The sequence below is a fragment of the Erythrolamprus reginae genome, chromosome 1 (assembly GCF_031021105.1).
Source record: "Erythrolamprus reginae isolate rEryReg1 chromosome 1, rEryReg1.hap1, whole genome shotgun sequence".
NCBI classification, from domain to species: domain Eukaryota; kingdom Metazoa; phylum Chordata; class Lepidosauria; order Squamata; family Dipsadidae; genus Erythrolamprus; species Erythrolamprus reginae.
The window spans coordinates 363,181,683-363,206,215 of NC_091950.1; the positions used below are offsets into that span (position 1 = coordinate 363,181,683).

Genomic DNA, 24,533 nt, shown 5'->3' on the forward strand with positions numbered 1-24,533 from the left:
GCAAAAACAGCTTCCTCCACTCCCCAGAAGACCTCTGGAAGCTGGAAATGGCCTGTTTCCCAATTTCTGGTGGGCCCAGTAGGCTCATGTTTCATCCCCCCCCCCTGGGCTCAAAGGCTTCCTTGGAACTGTGGGAGGATAAAAATGCCCTCTACCATCCTCCTGAAGGCTCTCTGGAAGCCACAAATGCCCTCCAGAGCCTTGGGCCTTGAGCTAGGGCAACAGCTCCTGTGCCAGCAGATATGGCTCTGCATGCCGCCTGTAGCACCCGTGCCATAGGTTCGCCATCACTGACTTAGTCCATTGGGCACTAATAAACTAGCAGAAAATTTTCTATTTCCCACTTAGTTCTATGACTTTCTATGACTCCTTGTCCCACTTGATTTCATTTTAGAAAGTAAAAATGATGAAAGGCTATAATGAAACTTGAAAATCTATTCAGCTACAAACCAAGCAGCCAGCCAACCAACCAACAAACAGACAAAAAAAAATGTGTGTGTGCCTTATAAAAAGTAAAATGGGAAAACTGAGCACATCTGAGAGACTTACTTTTATTGTTATTATTATTTTTGGCAGGGAGAAAACCTCAAATGTTTTGTTAATTAAGTATTTCAGTACGTATTAGCTTTATATGGCATGGAGATTGGCTACTTACCGTATTTTTCGCTCTATAAGACGCACCTGCTGATAAGACGCACCTAGATTTTAGAGGAGGAAAATAGAAAAAAAATATTTTGAGCCAAAAAGGGGAGAGGAAGAGAGGAAGGAGTGAAAGAAGGGAGTGAGGGAGGAAAGAAGGGAGGAAGGAAAAGGAAAGCAAGAAATGGAGGGAGGAAAGGAAGGAAGGAAGGAAGGAAAGAAAGAAAGAAAGAAAGGGGGAAGGAACAGGAACAGAGGAAGGAAGCAAGGAAACTTATGAAAGGGGAGAGTAAGAGAGGAAGGACTGAAGGGAGGGAGGGAGGGAAGAAGGTAGGAAGGAGAAAGAAAAGAAGAAATAGAGGAAGGGAAGGTAAAAGAGAGAAAGAAAAAGAGCAAGAAAGAAAGCAAGAAAGAGAGAAAGAAAATGAAAGAGAAATAAAAATAGAGAGGGGGAATGAAAGAAATGGAAGGAGGGAAGGAAGGAGAGAAAGCAAGAGAAAGAAAGAAAGCAAGAGAAAGAAAAAAGAATGAAAGAGCAAGAGAGCAAGAGAGAAAAGGAAAGAAAGAAAGAAAGAAAGGCAACTTCAAAGAAAGGCTCACTGAGCATCTCTCACTCTCTCTCTCTTTCTATCCCTCTTTCTTTCTTTCTCTTCCTTTCTCTCTCTCCTCTTCCTTTATCTCCTCTCTCTCCCTCCCTCTCTTTCTCTCCCCCCTCTCTCCCCCTTTCCCTCTCTCTTTCTCTCTCTCCCTCTCTTGCTAGCTCTTCCCCCTCTCCCACTCTCTTTCTCTCTCTCCCTCTCTTTCTCTCTCTCCCCCTCTCTCTTTCTCTCTCTCCCCCCCTTTCTCTCACTCTCTCTTTCTCACTATCTTGCTGTCTGTTGCTCTCACTCACTCTCGTTCTCCGTTCTTCTTAGCGGTGACGCGCGCACGCCCTGCCCGCCTCACCTTTGCTGAGAGCTCTCAGCAAGGGGGTTGTAGGAGAGGCGGGGCCGGCGGCAAAGGTGATATTCAATGTCGGGGGCGCACGGGCGGTTGCACGCGTTCCCTATCTCCCTGCTAGCCCACTCGGAATATTCAAAATAAGAAAAACCTTCGCCGGCAAAGGCTTTTCTTATTTTGAATATTCCGAGTGGGCTAGCAGGGAGATAGGGAGCGCGCCAACCGCATCTGCCCGGAACGTCGGGCTCGGAGGGGCGACTTCTCCAGCGCTGGGCGGGGGCGCTTCTGCTCGGCCTGCTCCTGCCACTCTGCGGGCGAGGAAGAGGTCGGCGGCGGCTGCTCTCCGGGGCGAAGGCGCTTTTGGGGCGAGCCCGCGGGCTCCCGGCCAGGCCTTTAGGCGAGTGGGGGGGGGGCTGTCGAGGCTGATCCTGCAGGCGGGAGGGCCCAGCGGCCTGCGCTGCCAAATCCCCGGACGGGCAGCTGGGCGGACGGGGGGCTGCTTCGGCTCCTCATCCCTCCTGCAGCGGTGCGCGTTACCTGCCCCTCCCCCGCCCGCCTCCGAGGGGAGGCCCCTAGTTTCTTCTTCCCCCGCGGGAGCCTCTCTGGCTGCTTTGCGGCGCGGGACCCCCTGCCTCCCCCGATGTTGCGGGCTCTTTTCTCTTCCGAAATGCCTGCAGCCAGCGAAGCGCCTCTCCGCTCGCCAAGTGCCGCTTTGCAGCTTGCCTTCCGCCTTCCTTCCCGCTGATGCAGAGCGGCTTCCGAAGTGACGCGAAGACGGGTGAAGGTGGCTGGGCCGCTGACAGGGACAGGCGGCGAGCGCTCGGAGGGGGCACAGCCCGGAGCGAGACTTGGCCTCCGCTGCGGCTGCTTTTTGGGCTTGCGCCCCCCCCCCCTCCCTGCCTGCATCTTCGCTCCATAAGACGCTGCTGATTTTTCATCCTACTTTGGGAGGAAAAAAACTGCGTCTTATGGAGCTAAAAATACGGTATATAACCAAGGTGTGAAGCCATGGTTCTTGCCTGGGCATCACAAAAGAACAAGTCCATTCTTATGGCATTACTTTTAATTATTTTTTCCTTCTTTTTAAATCTTAACTTTTATACACTTAGTTTTTAGTGTTTTATTTTATACGACCAAGAGTCTCTCTGTCATAGGGAGATAGGTGATTACAAAATAAATAAAAACATATAAATGAAATTATTGGCTAGCCCTGCTATGGCAATCATGTGAAACCTCCCCCCCAAAAAAATTATTTTGAAGAAGTTTAGAAAGCATGCTTCTGAACCTCCTAGTGTGACCAATAGCCTTAAATAATTTTCTATGCTGAACTAGAATATTTTGAATCTCATAGGAGCAGTGGCAGCAGCTCGCAATTAAGTCCTCCTTCAGTGTGATTATTTGCAAATTAAATGCTAAAGTGTCTGAGGGCTATAGCCATAAATTACTTTCAAGAATGCTTCCAAACTTTGTATTGCCTAATCTTGGCAAAGACTGCAGCTCTTGACCAGAGAAAATGAAAATTACAATTCCACCTTGACCATAAAATTCCACCTTGATTATTAGGCCATGGGACACAGGCATACAACTATTTTTTGTAGCAAACCATTTGAAAAGCAAAGTTTTTCTTCTTTCCAAGTTCCAAATGTCTGCACCAATATATAATATCACTTGTTTTCTCCATCGCCACAAACTAGAAAAACTGTTTAAACAAGTAGGGGAGTGGAGGAGAGGGGGAGAGGGAGGGAGGAAGGGAGGAAGGGAGAGAGAAGCATTACCTTTAGGTGATCTGTCCTATTACTGACCCATTTATCTCACTTGTCCCCCTACAAGCATACAGAAATTACAGGAGAGTAAATAGACAGACAATGGAGAATACACTGGCTATTTGCACAATGCATTTGAGTCTGTTTTTTGATGTGTTTTGTCATTGTGTGCCTGCTTACTCTCTTGTAATCCCTTCCTCTCCAATCTCTTTGCTCTGTAAGGGACTGAAAATGAGAAAAACATTAGGTCAGTAGTAAGACAGTAAATACTGACTGTAATTTATCACATGATAAAATGTGATAACAAGTGGTAAAATGTTGCCTTGATTGCAGAGTTATTTTTTCAGCACTATCATAACTTCAAATGGTCATTGCTCAAGGTAATTAGTAAACAAGGTCTATCTTCTTAATATATAGGGTATTTTTCACCTGATTGTATCTATTCATTTCTTAGTCCCACTCTTTGAATGTGGTCTTCAACATACCAGCCAAGTTAGTAGTTTCCTACCTCAACTGAAATAGATTATTTAGATTATCTGATAACAACTTTTAAGTCTTTTGAAAGTATGCCTTTCACTTAAAAAAAGGTAAATGCCTCCAAAATACTAAGGAGATGAATGAATGTATAAGATATTTAACAGTGACTATCAATAATATTACACAGGGTGTCAAACACAAGGCCCGCGGGATGTCCTGGAAAATGTAAGGGGCTGGCCCACGTCACTTTGACCCTGTCTATCCAATGTGAACAGGAAACATCAGGCCAGTGTGGCTTTGGCCTGGCCTACCCAATGCAAAGAGGAAACATGTCAGTAGTTTGGGGAGTGGCATCAAGCTGACCACACCCACCCATTTGACCATGCCCATCCAGTTGGCCACACCCATCCAGCCCTCCAAGATCAAACACAGCCCTGATGCGTCCGTCAATGAAATTGAGTTTGACACCCCTGGTATTAAATAAATTATTATAAGGGCAAATGGGATTTGCTGAATTCCAACGAATAAGTCATATTTTTTTTAGTAAATAAACTGAAAAAATGATTCTGAGAAGTCTTTAAAGGTGCATAGTTTTTGCATAGTGAATGCTTGCCTTGGTAAGTGCCTCTCTTCACTTTTGAGAATTGTGAATGATTAGCATAGCCTAAAGAAACAACATCTCTGCAGTTACATACTATTCTAGAATTTTTACAAGAGAGTTGCTTTTTGCATAAGTAAATAATAAAGCTTTTCTTGCTTGCTTTCCCCCTTAAAGTGTGCCGTTAGCTATAACTCTCTAATTGCACCAACTCTTAGGACATTTTAGAAAACATTCAGCATCAGGAATGTGTTACACTTGTCTTAAAACCCATCAGGGGCCATTCCACCAGGTGCAATTGCTGTTTGTTTGCCTCTCTCTCTTCCATCCCTCTTCTTTTCAATCTTGGCAGGTAGGCTATTAAAAGTGTCAGCATTTTCTCTGGACCTTCACACATCTACATTTCTATACAGGAGAAGAGTAGGGGGTTGTTGAAGATGCATTCATATTCAACAAAACATAGTTGGCTTTCATATTATTCAAAGAGATGGAAGGAAGCAAAAAAAATTATAAGCATTAACTAGCTCAGCAAAAGGTAATGTTTGGTAAATAGTAAAAAGTACAGTGGTACCTCATGGTACGAACTTAATTGGTTCCAGGAGGAGGTTCGTAAGGTGAAAAGTTCATAAGACGAAACAATGTTTCCCATAGGAATCAATGTAAAAGAAAATAATGCATGCAAATCCTTCAGGAAAATCCCAAACTTTAGAATGGAGGCCAACAGAGAGCAGGGAGGAGCAGCTAAAGGGGGCGGGTGGAAGAAGCAAGGCTAGGCTAAAGGGTGAGTGGGAAGGAAGAAAGGCAAGGGGGGCGCCCCTCCCTTTTCTTTCTTCAAAAGACACCCTTTCAGTGCCTGTGCAAGCATGCTGTACTCCTACTTTTTAAAATGCAAACTCTTTCCCCCTCCAAGCCGCCCCTCCCTTTTCTTTCTTCAAAAGACACCCTTTCAGTGACTGTGCAGGCACAGCTGTTCTCCTACTTTTTTAAATGCAAACTCTTTCCCCCTCCAAGCCGCCTCTCCCTTTTCTTTCTTCAAAAAGGGGGGGGGAAAGAAACCCCTTCATCCCAGCAGCAGCGGCTTGGGTTTGTAAGGTGAAAATAGTTTGGAAGAAGAGGCAAAAAAATCTTAAACACCGGGTTCGTATCTCGAAAAGTTCGTTAGAAGAGGTGTTCGTAAGATGAGGTACCACTGAATATTAAAAACAGCACAGCTTATGAAATAGAGCATCTTCAAAAAAAAGTGCAAATGCTAAGGTGCTAATGTAGAAATGTTTTATGATGGAACAGTGTTCTTCAATTACATGACATAAATAATACTGTGAAGTGATACATGTGCACAATGCTGCATAGGAAAGTTACACCTAGCTGAAAAATACCTACCCCCAAAAATATACGTAACTTTGACAGTCCAAAGATAGAATTAGCTGGTAGGAAATGAGCTACCATTGTTATTTTAAAGCTACAATTAACAGAATATCTGATTTGTTCTTCTAGATTTAAATACTTTCTGGTCAAAGAATGCTATTTGGATTTTTTTTAATTTTTTTTTAAACAACCTATGTTGTCTTTGTTGTTAGTTGCGAAGTCATGCTCAACCCATTGCAACCCCATGGACAATGTTCTTCCAGGCCTTTCTGTCCTCTACTATCTCATACCCACTGCTCCATCCAGCCACCTTGTTCTCTGTCATCCCTTTCTTCTTTTGCCTTCAATCTTTCAAAGCATTAGGTTCTTCTCTAGTGAGTCCTTCCTTCTCATTTGGTAGCCAAAGAATTTAAGTTTCAACTTCAGCTTCTGGCTTTCTAAACAGCATAGAAACATAGAAGACTGACGGCAGAAAAAGACCTCATGGTCCATCTAGTCTGCCCTTATACTATTTCCTATACAGTGATCCCCCGGGTATTGCAATCCCGATCTTTGCGAAATGGCTATATGGCGATTTTGCAACCCGGAAGTAAAAACACCATCTGCGCATGCACGCCCTTTTTTTCTATGGGCACGCATGCGTAGATGGCGCCGGGCAGATCAGCTGCTGGGCGGCTTCCCTTGGTCTTCCCCTCTTGCTGGCGGGAGGGCGAGCGGCGGGCATCAGCGAGGAGTTTCCCCACCGCCCCACGCAAACTCCTCGCTGCCGCCTGCCCGCCCTTCGCCCGCCCACGCCGTTCATTCTCGCCGCTTCCCAGCTGAGTCCTGAAGCGAATTGGCTTCAGGACTCAGCTGGGAAGCGGTGCGAGCGAGCGGTGCGAGCGAGCGGCGCGAAGCGAACGGCTTGTCCGCCGCCTGCCTGCCTGCCTCGCGCACCCTGCCCGCCCTTCGCCCCGCCCACGCCGTTCATTCTCGCCGCTTCCCAGCTGAGTCCTGAAGCGAATTCGCTTCAGGACTCAGCTGGGAAGCGGCAAGAATGAACGGCATGGGCGGGCGAAGGGCGGGCGGGCGGCGGACAAAGCCGTTCGCTCACGCCGTTCATTCTCGCCGCTTCCCAGCTGAGTCCTGAAGCGAATTGGCTTCAGGACTCAGCTGGGAAGCGGCGGTGAGCGAGCGGCGCGAGTGAACAGCTTGTCCGCCACCTGCCTGCCCACGCACCCGCCCGCCCGCCCTTCGCCCACCCACGCCGTTCATTTTCGTCGCTTCCCAGCTGAGTCCTGACGCGAATTCGCTTCAGGACTCAGCTGGGAAGCGGCGAGAATGAACGGCGTGGGTGGGCAAAGGGCGGGCGGGCGGCGGACAAGCCGTTCGCCCACGCCGTTCATTCTCGCCGCTTCCCAGCTGAGTCCTGAAGCGAATTGGCTTCAGGACTCAGCTGGGAAGCAGCGCGAGCGAGCGGTGCGTGCAAGTGAGCGGCGCCAGCGAACGGCTTGTCCGCCGCCTGCCTGCCTGCCCGCACGCCTGCCCGCCCTTCGCCCGCCCACGCCGTTCATTCTCGCCGCTTCCCAGCTGAGTCCTGAAGCGAATTCGCTTCAGGACTCAGCTGGGAAGCGGCAAGAATGAACGGCGTGAGGCGGGTGAAGGGCGGGCGGGGCGGCGGACAAGCCGTTCGCTCACGCCGTTCATTCTCGCCGCTTCCCCAGCTGAGTCCTGAAGCGAATTGGCTTCAGGACTCAGCTGGGAAGCGGCGCGAGCGAGCGGCTGCGAGTGAACAGCTTGTCCGCCGCCTGCCTGCCCACAGCACCCGCCCGCCCTTCGCCCACCCACGCCGTTCATTCTCGTCGCTTCCCAGCTGAGTCCTGAAGCCAGCTGAGTCCTGAATTGGCTTCAGGACTCAGCTGGGAAGCGGCGCGAAGCGAACGGCGTGGGCGGGGCGAAGGGCGGGCGAGCGGCAGCGAGGAGTTTGCGTGGGCGGTGGGGAAACCCCAATCTTCGGCTCCTCGCTGCTGCGGAAGTAAAAACACCATCTGCGCATGCGCAGATGGTGTTTTTACTTCCGCAGCGCTACTTCGCGAAAAACCGGTCATTGCGAGGGGTCCTGGAACGGAACCCTCGCAATGATCGGGGGATCACTGTATTTTATCTTACAATGGATATATGTTTATCCCAGGCATGTTTAAATTCAGTTACTGTGGATTTACCAACCACGTCTGCTGGAAGTTTGTTCCAAGGATCTACTACTCTTTCAGTGAAATAATATTTTCTCATGTTGCTTTTGATCTTCCCCCCCCTAACTTCAGATTGTGTCCCCTTGTTCTTGTGTTCACTTTCCCATTAAAAACACTTCCCTCCTGAACCTTATTTAACCCTTTAACATATTTAAATGTTTCAATCATGTCCCCCCTTTTCCTTCTGTCCTCCAGACTATACAGATGAGTTCATTAAGTCTTTCTTGATAAGTTTTATGCTTAAGACCTTCCACCATTCTTGTAGCCCGTCTTTGGACCTGTTCAATTTTGTCAATATCTTTTTGTAGGTGAGGTCTCCAGAACTGAACACAGTATTCCAAATGTGGTCTCACCAGTGCTCTATATAAGGGATTCACAATCTCCCTTTTCCTGCTTGTTATACCTCTAGCTATGCAGCCAAGCATCCTACTTGCTTTTCCTACCGCCCAACCACACTACTCACCCATTTTGAGGCTGTCAGAAATCACTACCCCTAAATCCTTCTCTTCTGAAGTTTTTGCTAACACAGAACTGCCAAGCAGTCAGGTTGTTCTTTAGGACTGACCAATTTGATCACATTGCAGTCCAGGGGATTTGCAGGAGTCTTCTCCAGCACCATAGTTCAAAGGCGACAATTCTTTGGCACTCAGCCTTTCTTATTGTCTAACTTTCACAGCTGTTGTGCTTATCTGCAAACAACTTATAGTAGAGAACTATTCCTTAAACGATAAGAATATACTTAAGTTTCCATCCATTTTTACATCTCCTAAGAAGGAAGTTATTCTAAGTCTAAGAGAGGTCTTTATATTTTATTGTAATAGATGGCAAAACAATTCTGTATAGGACACACCCAAGAGGTCACCAAGAGCCAAAGTTGATTGTAGGGATTTACATCCTAATTGTGAATTAAATCACAAAAAGGAATATAGATTATTTATGCATAGCCTTCCCAAGTCTAGACAGAATTATTTTAGTACAAGTAAAATACTTTTAATATATATGGAAATCAGTCAATTTTATGTTTATTTATACTTTTCTCTGGCATGTGTTTTATATCTGGTTTTGACTAAGTCTGCTCATCTGTCCTAACTTCATTTTGGAATAAGTGGTAATCTGAAGAACCAAACACCTATTCATATCACAATATATGGAAAACATACCATATTTTTCAGAGTATAAGATGCACCTTTTTCCTGCCTAAAAGAGTCTAAAAATTTGGATGTGTTATACTCTGAATGTAGCTTTTTTGAAACTTTATTTTCATCCCTAACAACGTGCTAATGATCTTCCCAGTTCTTACCTTGCAGGCTTTTTCATTGTTACTCTTTGCGAAGAATGTTTTTGCAGGCTTTTTTTTTTGCTCCGAATAAGTTTCTTTCCAGCCCTAACAAGGTGCTAACAATTTTCCCAGCTCTTACTTGCTTGCAGGCTCTTGCATTGTTGCTTTCTTGGAATAAGGGTTTTTTTATGTCCTAACCAGGCAATAAAATAATAGGCTGTAGCTGACCAGACTAAGGACACCAGCCAGATGAGTATCTGGTAGGCAGATTTCTCCCCCTATTTTCTTCCCCCCAAACTAAGGTGTGTCTTATACTCTGAAAAATACGGTATACTGGCAGACTTAAAAAAACCTCCTGAAATGGGGTGGTAGAGCTTATTTTGCATAGGAATGATGCCCTTTGCAGAAAGAGATAATAGTTTGGGTTGAATGAACTAATATTTTTCAGTTTTGTAAGAATATTCTATTACATATGCATGCACATACACTAATAGCATTTAACAATAACCAATTTCCCCCCAAAATCTTTGGTTCCCCCCCCCCTCAAAAATGAATCTGTAGTATTTATGCATATAGTGAACATTTTCAAAAATAGGCATATTACATATACATGCTCATTGGCACCCAAATAAAATGTAACATCGCTTTCACATTTGCAATGACCCCAATAAAAATCATGTTTCAAAAACCAATGTATGTGTGTTATGCCATATTTCTAAAAATAACTGGTTTTATAAAGTGTGTGGCTGCACAATGTGAAATTTGCTTCTACATTAGTAAGTAAACCCCAACGGCTTATCTTCTTCCTTTCATACTATATCTCTGCCCTGCATACCATGTTCTTGAGTCCTATTTATAGAAGATAGGAATTGGGAGCAGTTTGATCAGTTCAGTGAGGCCAAAGGAAAAAATGTGCTGTTATTTATTAGAATTGTTGATATTACCGCAAAAAATAGAAGTCAGTGAAAGAATTACTGTTTTCCCCTGAAATATTTGGAGAACTCTTAAACTGAACTAAATCCACTTAGTTTTAGTGGATTAACTAAGTGCCAGTTGTATTTTGGTTAGGAATCACAAAATTACAGCTCCATGATATGTTTTGAATGAAGTCCCATCAGGATGCAACTCAAATTCTGCTTTCACTTAGGTCTCCTGAATGTTATGGAGGAAGTTTGGGAATAGATATGGACAATTCAGCTAAATGTTTATAATAATAGGAAGGTAGATTGTTTAATATTGTAGATAGTAAAACCAACAGTTCAGGATGAAGATTTACATAATTTCCATTTTTGGTAAATAATCATATGTATACTTTGGGAATTGTGAACTTGTCCTTTATTGAAGAAACTTAGGAGCTGTGATGGTCCACATAATTTTTAAGCTGGTAAGTTGGTTATCTGGAGTTGTTAGAATTTTGCCCAGTTATGCAAGCACAAGTGACATACAGTGAAAATGACAATAATGCACTATAGGCCTGCTATTAATGATTATTCAGAAATTTGGGTTAGTGTAGAATGTAACCATCTGGAAGGATGCTGGAAGGAAAACAGTTGGTTTATGGGATACCTGTGTTGCGCCAGCTGTACCGTGTTTCCAAGCTACATTTAAAACATGTTTAACCTTTCACTCTTTGACCAATTTGAGGGAACGTTGAAGGATCATTTCTGTTTATGACATCATAACAATTGGATCTCTAAGTTCAGCAATAGGATTTTCTCTGAAGTTAGTCAGATTGGAAGGCACAAGGGAATAGAGTTTGTTGCTTGTTATCTTTGGAATGTGCTAGAAGAAGTAAGCTGACAAGACCCTAAATACTATTTTAAAATAGTATTTTAAAAGCCAGCTGTCTTATTTTCAATCGTTTTGACTATTTATTGTTTGCTATTGTATTCTAATTTGTTTCTATACCACCCTTCTCCAGGGCATTAGGATGGCTTACAGCATAAAAAAGTACAAAATAAACAATATAAAATCCTATGCTAAAAGCTACATTTAAGAATCCAAATAATTGGAGGCTGTTGGGGTCTGGATGGCTGTCAACAGGCTCAAACTCAACCCTGACAAGACGGAGTGGCTGTGGGTTTTGCCTGCAAAGGACAATTCCATCTATCTATCCATTACCCTGAGGGAGGGGGAGTTACTGACCCCCTCGAAGAGGGTCTGCAACCTGGGCGTCTTCCTTGATCCACAGCTAATATTAGAGCACCATCTTTCAGCTGTGACGAGGAGAGCTTTTGCCCAGGTTTGCCTGGTGTATCAGTTGCGGCCCTATTTGGATAGGGAGTCACTGCTCAGGGTCACTCATGCCCTCATCACTTCGAGGTTTGACTACTGTAATGTTCTCTACATGGGGCTACCTTTGAAAAGTGTTCAGAAACTTCAGATCATGCAGAATGCAGCCGCGAGAGCTATCATGGTATTTCCTAGATATGCCCATGTCTCATCAAAACTCCGCGGCCTGCACTGGCTGCTGATCAGTTTCCGGTCACAATTCAAAGTGTTGGTTATGACCTATAAAGCCCTACATGGCATCGGACCAGAATACCTTCGGGACCGCCTTCTGCCACATGAATCCCAATAACCGATTAGGGCCCACAGAGTTGGCCTTCTCTGGGTCCCGTCAACAAAACAATGTTGTCTGGTGGGCCCCAGGAGAAGAACCTTCTCTGTGGTGGCCCCGGCCCTCTGGAATCAACTTCCCCCCGGAGATCAGGACTGCCCCCACCCTCCTTGCCTTTCGCAAATTACTGAAAACCCACCTCTGCTGCCAGGCTTGGGGGACATAACTGACCCTTAGCTGTTTCATTTTATGTATGGTTTAATTGGATGGTATGACTGTTTTTTACAATGGTCCTAAGCCATGTAGGGCTTTATAGGTAATCACCACCTTTATCCTGAAAAGATTGTAATCTGAAACAAGAATTCATATTATTTTAAATAATTATGATGCTTCCATTCTAGTGCTTGAGAATTACATCAAGTTCCATTTTTTCCCCTGGCTAAAAAAATTGGTGTATTTAAACAAATATACAATTTCTCAAAACCCTGAACATGTTGAGACATTCATTTTTTCCCTATGTTTCAATAGCCATCCTCCATATTCCCATGGAAATATTACTCTCAGTGTTCTTACTCCAGAACCAAATCATCGGCCAGGATATAATGATTTCTACAATACACCATCACTTCAAGAGTTTGTCAAAGTCTCAAAAATTAAGATTGATCTATTTGGCCAGTATCACACTACTATGCCTTGGGTTAATTTTGGACATAGATACTATGGAATTGATGAAATTACAATCAGTGGAAGGTATGTTATGTGATTTTCCTATTAAAAAATAAATTTTGGGATAAAAGATGACCATAGTGGTATATACATGCAAATGAGAATGTAGTATTATGGCTGTGCAGTGTTTTGGACACAAAGCAGAGGTAGTATTCTTCCAGTTCAGACCAGTTCAGGCGAACTGGTCTGAAGCTGTGAACTGGTAGCGGCAACTTGTAGGTGGGCGCCCCGGCGCTATGCCATCTTATTTCTGCATATTTTGAAGCTGCGCACATGCATGTAAGTCATGTGCATTCACAGATGTGAACTGGTAGGAGAGGTAAGTGAATACCACATCTTACACAAAGTTTTTTAAAAAAATGTTTTGCAGCAAGGGAGGACATGAATATATCCCTTACCAGTCTTGAAAGCAGTCACATCTTTTCCTGGGAGTAAGTACATGCCATCCTCAATTGTCACACAATCTCAGGGGAAAAATATGTATAAGAAATTGCAGACAGCTCTTTTCAATTTCAGATTTGAAGCACCGTTCAGCCTTACATAATATACCACTCCGGTACTGATTTCAAATCTAAAATGGCTTGATTCGTTTTTATCTTTAATAATATTTCATTTATCAATAATGCTTACATTTTGGATTTGATCATTCCTATGAAGAGGTATGTCTGTTTGAAAGTGGATCTACCATATTTCCATTTTTATCATGGTGCCTGATCTGTGGCAGATGTAATGGATTTAGTAATGAACAAAATTATTTGTCTTAGCTAGTTTTTCTTCTTAAAAATGAAGCTTCTGTCAGCAAAAAAAGAGTAGTTGTATTATCTATGACTGACAACCTTATTGTATAAGATAAGTCACAAGTCTGTTTGAAGGCATAATTGTACCCTGTAAATAAAATGCAAATTAAATAATGGCTGGTCTCCAATGAAAGATGTGCTTCACCCCACCCCACCCCCAATCCCTTGGGAATTTATGTTTTAGAGAAAAATACAGTAAGCCAGACTTCCTTAGGGAACAAATTGTCTATTGTTACTTGAATACAGTATTCATCATAATTTCACTATAATGCTTCAATTATTTTAACTGTTTGAACTTTGGAAAAACTAAGATGCTATCTTTCGAATAATTGAATTTATTCTATAAATGGAATGTCTGTATTTTTAGTGGGATTTTGGGGATATTGACAATAGAAGCATAGTCTCAACAAGTAATCCATATAATGAGTTGTTCTTAAATGTCACAGAAATCTAATTGAAAGATGCAGTTAAATATAAGTTAATTTCTTTGAAACTTAAGCATGACCATTTTTTTAGGACTGTAGAATTATAAACACAAACAGTGGAAGAGACACCCATGTATAGTTAGCAAGTAAACAATAATTGACCTTCCCAATAGCTTTTCCCATTCACTCAAACTGTATGGTTTGTTCCATGATATACTTATATATACAGATAGCAATGCAGATGGAGACATATTACTGTGGTTTGTTTCACATTAACAAGGGTTGAATTATCTGTTTATCTTCAAATACATAATTAAACATAATTTAATCTATTTTAAGGATTTTTCATTATATGATTAAGGCCTATATTTACCTCTAGCTGTAAGGTTTTTCTCTACTATAATTTGTTGCAGTAGGTTAATAAAATATATTGCCATTTGTGCTACTGGTTGAGTTATATTCATATATATAATTTCCAGCTGTATGCCTTATTGGGAATTTGGCACCAATGGAAATTACAGAGCTATAATTAAAATTATTATTCCTTCTAGATCTTGTTCCATGAAGATGTAGCTTGAAAAAGAATGCTTCATCAAAAACTGTGAAAATAAATTGAAGCAAATAATGCGTTTAAGAAGTTGTGGAATTACAGATGGAAGGGTTAATGTTGAAAACACAGGTGTTAACTCTAATTAATAATTAGGGTTTTACATCTACCCAGTACATAATGAAAGCACATAATGTGCATTTGATCACTTAATAGTTGGTCTGCAAGATGTCCTGTCAATTTATTCCCTTTGAAAGCAGAACATATTTCACATTTATAAATGCTGAATCAAGAGAGACATGAAATAGTTCCTACACTTAATTGAGCCTTTTCTGAGATGGTTATCTTTAACAGAAGCAGACAGTTACATTCATGACAATGTAAAAACAATAACTGGAAGGTGCCCTTTCAAATTATATATCACCCTTATCCAACATGTTGCCCTCCAGGTACATTGGTACTGCAAGTTCTGGAATTCCTAGTCAATTTGCTTTTCCCCCCCTCAAAAGCTTTATTGTTTTACAGATGTAATTGCTTTGGCCATGCTGATCACTGTGACACAAGTCATAGTCCATACAAATGTCTCTGCTCCAAGGAAAGCTACACAGAAGGCAACAATGTAAGTTTTATTCCAAGATGTGCTTCACTTCAAATCCAATTTTTCAAAATCTTCTGAGGTTTGGATTCAGAATCTTGTGAGAGAATTAATGGCGCTTATTGGATTTTAATTCCATTTACCATATCTCCTTGCCATTTCAGATAATCCCGTTAATGTGTTTCACAACCAGCAGGGAGCTTTCCAGATGCTGATCACAAAATGATCAGGAATTTTAAAAAGTATCATCTTTGGTATGGTTGGCCATGTGGTTCAAAAGAGGAAGGAATTTGGTTTAAACAGGATATACTTTAAGGAGAACCATTATGTTTTTTAAAGCAAAGTAGGCATGCCACCATTGAATCTTAGTGTAATTGCAGTAAAAAAGTTGCCAATATATAAGTAATAATAAATAATAGAAACATAGGAAAAATAGAAGTCTGACGGCAGAAAAAGACCTCATGGTCCATCTAGTCTGCCCTTATACTATTTTCTGTATTTTATCTTAGGATGGATATATGTTTATCCCAGGCATGTTTAAATTCAGTTATTGTGGATTTATCTAACACGTCTGCTGGAAGTTTCTTCCATGGATCTACTACTCTTTCAGTAAAATATTTTCTCATGTTGCTTTTGATCTTTCCCCCAACTAACTTCAGATTGTGTCCCCTTGTTCTTGTGTTCACTTTCCTATTAAAAACACTTCCCTCCTGGACCTTATTTAACCCTTTAACATTAATCTTTGTCTATCCTTTGTCTACCCTTTAATCTTGTCTACCCTAGTTTATTATGGTCAATTTGTACTGGAATCTTATTATCTGCTACTCCTGGGCAACTCCAGCTCATGGGGGTTTGTTCCCTTCTTCTATACACAAGCTTTGCTCTGCACGGTACTCACTTATGTGCCGCATGCAGCAGTAGAGGGTTTAACTTACATTCGCTACTGGTGAATGCTTGTGCACAGTGCTTCTGTGCATGCACAGATTGTGTGTGATGATATCCGGGTGGGTAAATGGAGCCTCTCGTCACCACTGCTACCAGTTCACCTGAATATGGTGAATTGGTAGCAACTCACAGTACTTACAGCAGCAAGACACAATTCCTATTTTTTTTATTTAGTTGCATCAATAAATTTATATATAGGAATAATTTATATATATACAGTTAATTATAGTTAATTAACAATCCATTGTAAGCAGCTAGGACCTGTGGTGGAATAGTGGTTTGAATGCAGTATTGCAGGCTACTCACTACTCATTGCCATGAATTTGATTCTGACAGGCTTAAGATTGACTAGCTTTCCATCATTTCAAGGACAGTAAACTGAGAACTCAGATTGTTGGGGGCAATATGCTAACTCTGTAAACTGAGAGAATGTCAAGCACTATGAAGTGATAGCTATTGCTATTGCAACAATCACCTTAATTCAAAATTATCCATGTAGCAAGTGTTATCCCAGGTAAAGTGGAAAAAGAGGTTGGCGCTAGCTAACTCCTCTCTCACCAAATTAAAAGTTGATTAGAAGATTAGAAGATACTGGAAGCTAAAGGGCATTTTTGGAGAAGACTGATTATTGGGAAGCAAGCAAGAATATTCTTTCTGTTCTGTTGGCAATTTTCTAGCATTGTCACAAGGTCCAAGGTTTTTTAAAAGAGTTTGACTCTGCTCCTAATTCTTGTTCAGGACAGGGCCTTCTAAACATCCATCTATCTTTAGAGCTGTTAAGATTGTTTGGAGCAGCCCATTTACTATCTGACAATGGACATTTGCCAGAGTAGGAACAATTCTTACCTTACTTTCTTCCTATAATCTTTTACATTCTTCACAGCCTATTGCTTGTGTGTGTGTGTGTCTGTCTTTCCATGGGTGGCTGTGTTTTATTTAAGCAATGTGTATGTTCGTATCACATCAGTTACTCTTGGCAGTGAATGGGATTAAAACTAAAAAACATCCCAATGCAATTTGTTAAAAGAAAAGAAACAACTCTCAAGATAACACATTCCACACTTAAAAACATTCCATATTCATAATCAATTAAAAAAAAAACCCAGCAGCTAATCAACCAGCAGGGCTTGCTTAAAGACTTGGTCCAAATACCCAACAGAAGAGTGAAGTTTCTAATGGCTTGAAAAAGGCCACCGGTGTTGTGGCTATTTGGATTTCTGGAGGGGTGTTGTTCCACAAGGTAGGCACTGCGACAGAGAAAGCAGATTTTCCAGATCCCACAAGATGGCAATCATTACTAAAGGGGACAGGGTTGGGGAGAAGTTTACCAAACCTGTCTGCTATAGCAATTGAGCAGAAACTATTGGAAACAGGTGGCTCTGTGCCATGTAATTTTTAATAGGTAATACCCAATGCCCTGCCTTTTTTTCATTGTGATTTTGGTTGCCGTAGGGCTGATTGGTAGATCCAGTGGTTTCCCTGTTTTTCTGTTCAGGTCTTTTGTGTAGCTCTCATCTACCATGAACTCAGTTGTTGTGTTCAATACAGAAATATTGGTAAGCACCTCTTCTCCTTTAAATCATGTTTGGGATGTGTCTGGCAAGCTATTCTTCATGGATACTGTTGTATCTAGAAGACAGTTAGATATGGTTACCCACCCCTTATTCCTTGGGCGGGAAAATACAGAAACCGGATTGGTTGGTCCTATTGTCTTTAGACAAACATCCTCAAACACCCTGAGTCCCATGGGATTGGGCGTTATAGAAGTCTGATAAATTAAGTTAAATTAAATTCTATATCTTTGGATAACTATTTATTGACAACACAGCCAAAGGTGGTATTCAGCAGATTCTGACCATTCCTGGAGAACCGGTAGCAGAAATTTTGAATAGTTGGGAAAACCAGTAAATACCACCTCTGACTAGCCCTACCTCATCTGTTCTCTGCCTCCCGGGTCCCATCTAATCAGGAGGAAATGGAGATTTTGCAGTACAGTGATCCCTCGAGTTTCGCGATCTCGATCTTCGCGAAACGCTATATCGCGATTTTTTAAAAAATATTAATTTTAAAAAAAAACACTTCCGGGTTTGGCTTCGGGAGTCAGCTGGGAAGTGGCGCGGCTGTTTTAAAAGGTCGCAGCCGGCCTGGGGGGCTTCCCAGCACCCCCCCGAACCCCCAACCTGGGTTCGGGGGGGTGCTGGGAAGCCCCCCAGGCCGGCTGCAGCCTTTTAAAACAGCCGCGCCGCTTCCCAGCTGAGTCCTGAAGCCAAACGCCAAAGGCGAACTTCCGCGTTTGGCTTCAGGACTCAGCTGGGAAGCGGCGCGGCTGTTTTAAAAGGTCGCAGCCGGCCTGGGGGGCTTCCCAGCACCCCCCTGAACCCCCAACCTGGGTCTTCCCGGCCGCCCACGCAAAGGGGAAACCCCGGCTCCTCGCTGATGCCCGCCGCTCGCCCGCCCGCCAGCAAGAGGGGGAAGACCCAGGGAAGGTTCCTTCGGCCGCCCAGCAGCTGATCTGCTCGGTAGCGCAGCAGCAGCGAGGAGCCGAATCGGGGTTTCCCCTTTGCGTGGGCGGCGGGGAACGCAAACTCCACCATGCGCAGATGGTGTTTTTACTTCCGCAACCCTACATCGCGAAAAATCGATTATTGCGAGGGGTCTTGGAACGGAACCCTCGCGATAATAGAGGGATCACTGTATCCTTCTTCTGGAGTGGGGTGGGAATAGGGATTTTACAATATCCTTCCCCTGCCATGCCCACCAAGCTATACCATGCCCACCAAGCTATGACCATGGAACCGGTAGTAAAAATGTTTGAATCCCACCACTGAACACAGCATAACTTTCCAAAGTTGAGGACATGTTTAGTTTTATGTTCAAAGGTATTGCCTTAACAGCCATATATATCAAAGTCAGGAGAGAGAGACCAAGATAGTAATTGTTTACATATGTGAATAATTTTCAAATTTGATAGACTGCCAATTATTTCAGTAAGTGTAGTTATGACACTATACTTTATAAACATTTATCTGCACATCCAAAAGTTGGGAATCCTTGATATATAATAATGTATCTATTATGCATTCCAATGCATGATTTTGTTATGTGGAATAATTTTATTTTCTTGATTGACTTTGTTTACTACAATAAATCCTTAGAGGTTTTTTTTTAATTGGCCAAACCAAGTGCAATTAAATAACCATAGAAAGAAAAAACTGAAACTTTGGAGCTATGCTCCAAATTAGTTTAAACTAATTATCTTACTATTCTCTTTCTTGAGACATGTATTCCTGCTTAAATTGTATCTTTTTCTAAATATTTATAAACATATGCAGCAGAATATAATCCAATCTATGACACATTGTAAATATTTTGTCCTTTTATTTTTGGTAAACTTTAATATGCCACTTGTCAGCATGTCGGAAGTGCCAAAACACAATATAATGATAGTTTTGTAGAAAAAGCACATACCTTTTAAAAACTTGGTAAACCTAATTTCATCTCCCATTTTTAGACTTTGTCACACATTGTGGCCAGCTTTTAGCAACTTGATCACACTATTCCAGTATAATGGTCACACAATTCTAGTGGATTTGTGAGAGGGCATTTAACTGGGAGGAGTGAAAAGCTTGCAGGTGTACATGCAGAAAAGATTGAAGAAAGTTATTGCACGTTTTGAACTTAAAGTGTTTTATATTTGTTTTTAAAAGACTGATAAAACTTCTAAAAATCAGCTTGATTCTTCTAACGTGTAAAAAGTTGCTAGAGTAAATGGTTCATCACAAAAATGATTTTTTCTAAAGACGTCTTTTAAAAATGCAAGTTGATGCTGTCTTTTTAATTAGAACAAGAATCGTGAAGTGGCACTTTATCAGAGTTAATTATAAATATTTAATATGATCTGGAGTTCACCAAGTACTCTGCTGAGATCCCTGATTCTGTGTGAAAACAAGTTAAATTAGTGCCTTACCATTTTCTGTTTGGAGTTTTCTTTTGGGTGATTTCCACAGCTATTGCACTTCTAATCACAGTTAATCTACTGTGGCTGTACTTAAAAAGCTTAAATAATCCTTCTTTCATAGTAAGAAGAATGCATGCATTTTTGGTCCTGATTAAAAAAACAAAATGCATTATGTTATTGCAGATTGCAGTTTATACATTTCAAACCATTTCCTAACCAATTTTGAAACATGTAGCTCTAATTCTAAGCTTTTAGAACTGGAATAATTTTTTATCTACATCCCTGAATACATATGCATACATAAGTGTCTTTGGGTGGGTATATAGCATATACATGAGTCATATAGAGATTTATATGATCAGTAAACCAATCCATTATATAAAATGAAATTGCACAAAATAAAAGCAGACATAAATATGTTTTTTGTAACTTTTTAAAAAATTCCTCCACATCAAAAACATACATAACAACACATATACATTTAGTGCAAACAAATATGCATATATTGTTGCTTAAAACAAATAGTAAATTGTTCTGTCGGTCTCTCTGGTAGAATCCTCCCAAAAATTCACAGGTACAAATTTCAGACACACACACGTTTGAAAATTCAAAACAATGTTCTTTATAATGAAAATTCACTTAAACTAAGCCCTCTTTTGGTATAGCAAAGAGCACTGGTCTCCAAACAAACTGGTAATTTATGCAAGTCTCTTATCAGTTCTGTGATACTTAGTTTGCAGCTGTGAGGCAATTCACAGTCCTTCTTCTTTCACAAAGTGAAACACACTTTGCTCTGGTTTAGTTTCAAAGCGGGGAAAAATCAGCCCCCACAAAAAGTCAAAGTCAGCAAAGCAGTCACGAAACACAACGATAAGATAATCCTCCACAATGGCCAAAACCACAGGCTGCTCTTTATAGCAGCCTCACTAATTACCACAGCTCCACCCAACCCCAGGTGGCCTCATTTTCTTTGATAATAATCTCTCAGTTGTTGTTGCCTATGCATCGCTCTACGCATGCGTGGCTGTATCATTAACTCTTGTTCTGAATCCAAGGAGGAGCTAGATAATTGATTTCCTTCTGAGCTGTCTGCCACACTCTCCTCCTCCCTGTCACTCATGTCTTCTTGGTCAGAGGAGCCTTCATCAGCAGATTCCACCGGGGGCAAAGCAGGCCTGCAGCATGTGGATGACTCCCCCACATCCACAGTCCTTGGGGCAGGAGCTGGGCCAGAGCTAACCACAACAGTAAATGCCCCTAAAAATTCTACATTTACTTATTTTCAAAAATGAAACATCAATTCATATATGACTAATACCTTTTACAGTACAGGGGAAGGCAGATATTATTCAAATTTCAAAACTTAAAACACATTAACTTCTTTCATTTATTATCATATATTATTATATATGTTCTTCCCTCTAATGTTACAAGTATATCATTTTAAATTTATTTCAACAAATCCAGGTTATACCAATCTATAATATAATTGTACTTTCCTAAAGTTATCACTTAATTGTATAATTAATTATTTTTGAATAATTATGTCAGTTTAAATTAAAAACTTATTCATTATCAATATTAATTATCATCATTAACTATATTTGCACATAAATATTAATCATTCAAAATTCCAAATTTCCAGAGATTAACTATGATTCTTTCCTTATAGAGATATCAATATGTATTTGACAATTTTTAATTTAATCCATCAGATCAAGAATATTAACTTTTAAAATTCTGTATGTTCATAAATGTATTCCATTATATATAGAAAAAAAGCATATAGTGATCAAGTAATGATCAAATAATCAAATAGCAATCAAACATTTTCTTTAAAATTCCATGCTTTTCCATGCCTTTCCTTACCGGATCAGTCGCGGAGGCCGGCGTGGGCATGTGCAGAAGCAAAGAAAGGCCAAAAATCATAGAAATCTCATGCGTGCAAGTGTCCTTGCACAAGATTTTAGCGATTTTTGCCGATTTCTTTGCTTTTGTGCATGCACGGAAGCAAAATCTTATGCAGGGATGTGTGGGGGTGCATGTGCATATGGCAGGGATGCGTAGATGTGAACGCATCATCATTTCTCCTACCGGAATGGCAATTCCAAGCAAACCAGGGGCAGTCCACTCCTGATCCTCTTAATCTTAACTTCCCATTCTTTTTTTTCTTTTAACCTTATACCTCTCACTTCCCCTCTCACTTTTTTCTTTTTATTCTTTGTAACATTGTACCCCCAAATTCTTTACCTGTCTCCTTTTCTCTTCTTCCTGTGTTGACTTCTCTTTAACTCTCTTTATTCCCTTCTTCTTTTTTAAGTTGCCATGCCCAATATCTATATCCAAGCCTTATTCCTTTTTTATTTGATAACCCCAATGTAATAATTATAACATTCAATATAGTCATTAGCCTGTTTATTTTCAAGATTATTTCCCCTTTTGTCTTTATCATTGTTTGGTTCTTCTTCCACCTGTTGTTCTTCTTTTAACTGAAAAAGTTCATTGTAATCATTAATCTGTGCATTCTCATAGTTTCCTTCGCTTTTATCTCCATTGTTGCCTGTGTCTTCTTCCACCTGTTTTTCTTCTTCTGATTTTATTTGCACATTACTACTTTGTTTTTTATTCCTTGCTATCATGTTAGCAAAGTCTCACTGCACTCCAAGGCTTCCTCTGTTGCTGCTTTATATCTATCTTCACACTCCATGAAGCATCTCTTTATTCTTCAAAATAGTCCTTAAGAAAGGCTTTAAGTCCCTTCTTCTGAAACATCCATATTCCAAACTTTACCATTCACAAGTCTTCACTATCAGTCCAGCTGCCAGTAATATCTGTCACACAATCTAGAATAGTCCTGGTGTTCCCAATCCAAGATCAGCATCTAAAAATCCATCAAAATTTTCCAGAATAATAATTCCTCCATCCAACAGATGGAGCTCTTCACTGGCTCCCCAAGTCCATTCTTCCTGTTAGTTAGTGTGCTAAAATATTTTAAATCAACTCATATTAATTCAGACATTTCTTAGTTTAAAATTAATTCAATATAACAACATTTCCCAAAATTTTCAGAGTAGTCTCTAGTTACTGCGTTCTTTAGCAATTTTTTGTTCTATAGCCTTCTGTGCTAATTAGTGGTTTCCATTATTTTTGGCAGTCCTTTTGTTCCCATTTTAATCTTTAAAGAGAAAGTCTCAAACCTTCTGTTCAGACGAATAACTCACCAGCTCAACTTATTTTATTTATTTTTATTTATTAGATTTGTATGCCGCCCCTCTCCGCAGACTCTTGTACTCTACAACTTGTACTCTACAACTTGCCTTTCCAACACTTTTCTTGAGTTTTTTTTCCAGGTGACTTCCAATCCAAAAAATCCAATCAATCAGTCAGTTTATGGCCGCCACAGCTAGGATGGCTTTTAACAAGCCACTTTCCACTGCCACTAGTCAGGAGCTATTTATTGGTTCCTTGGGGTGGTTGCTGTCCCTTCCCAGATTGCTGATGGTGTCCCCCTTCTTCACCACCCCTCCAACATGGTTCTGACCTGGTTCTGGTCAAACCAGGTCCCCAGGCAACACAGATATTGGGGTTCCCCAGAGGAGTGCGGGGAACTCCGTGTCGCAACGGCACTTGATCACACCCCTCTCCCAGACATAAATAATTGACAGCCATTGCAGTACATGGCATTATATGTCCAAAAGACGTGGCCAGAATATAGAGTGTTTTGATTTAAAAAAATGTAATTTATTATTCCCTACAAATAAAAATGCAAATTTAAGATTTTTGATGACAACTATACCCATACTATATTTAATTTCTGTTAGGACTATTTAATTTCTGTTTCCATAGCTTTATCTTCTGTTACATCTATAACAATGGATATGATGACATGCACAATTTAATTGCTTATTAATAAACTAGCCATTTTTGTATAAAATAGCAAAAACTGCTTAGCCTAACAATTTAATGAAAGATTCATATTCATGGAAGAGTATTTTATTTATATAAAAGTTATTTCTTTCTGATGATACAATACATAGGTGTATCTTTTTCAAATGATATTGAATGAAACAAAATGCTTCAGATGTGGTAGTCAAAACAAAAGTACGCATGAATGAAAATAAATATCTTTAAATGGATTGTCCAAACCATTTCTGACATACAGCAAAGGCCAATCTAGATTATACCAGGAATTTTATAAGCTGAAAATTTTTGAATATTTTTTTTTGAGATTTTTGTGATAATGATGGGTTTCTCCAAGAACTCAACCTTGGCAAACTGATTTAATTTCACAGGCCATAGATCCTAGATTTCTAAAATAATTTGTGGAAAGTATTTACTGAAATGGCGAGGTGCAGCCTTGAATATTGAAAGGCTGCATTCCCAGACAATCTACTAGAGCGCAGAATTGTAGAGGTGCTAATGCTTTAGCAAAAAATTTGGTTGTTATCCCACAGGAATGCAATTTACTTTACACAGTTGATGAAAAGCCATGGGATCTTCATTTCAAATAACCAATTAAAATTGAAGTTGTCAAAGTTTCTTCAAGATGAGAAAGTTAGAATAGTGGCAGAAAATTAAAGCTGCTCTTATATAGGTTAGAGAAAAGTACACTCACCAAATAAATACTGTATACTAGCACTCTGTGTAGCTGAATTGAGTTTGTATAATGACTAACAGGAAAAGTTCTTTCTG

At 40.9% G+C, this 24,533-nt stretch overlaps 1 protein-coding gene across 1 annotated transcript in view; it reads left to right on the plus strand.

Moving 5' to 3' along the window:
* The window catches only part of USH2A (usherin), a 584,211-nt gene that overhangs the window by 74,001 nt on the left and 485,677 nt on the right, over window positions 1–24,533 (plus strand). The window contains exons 9-10 of the mRNA XM_070728574.1: window positions 12,377–12,598; window positions 14,869–14,962. Of these exons, the coding sequence (XP_070584675.1) occupies window positions 12,377–12,598; window positions 14,869–14,962 (316 nt within the window). The remainder of the gene's footprint in view (window positions 1–12,376; window positions 12,599–14,868; window positions 14,963–24,533) is intronic.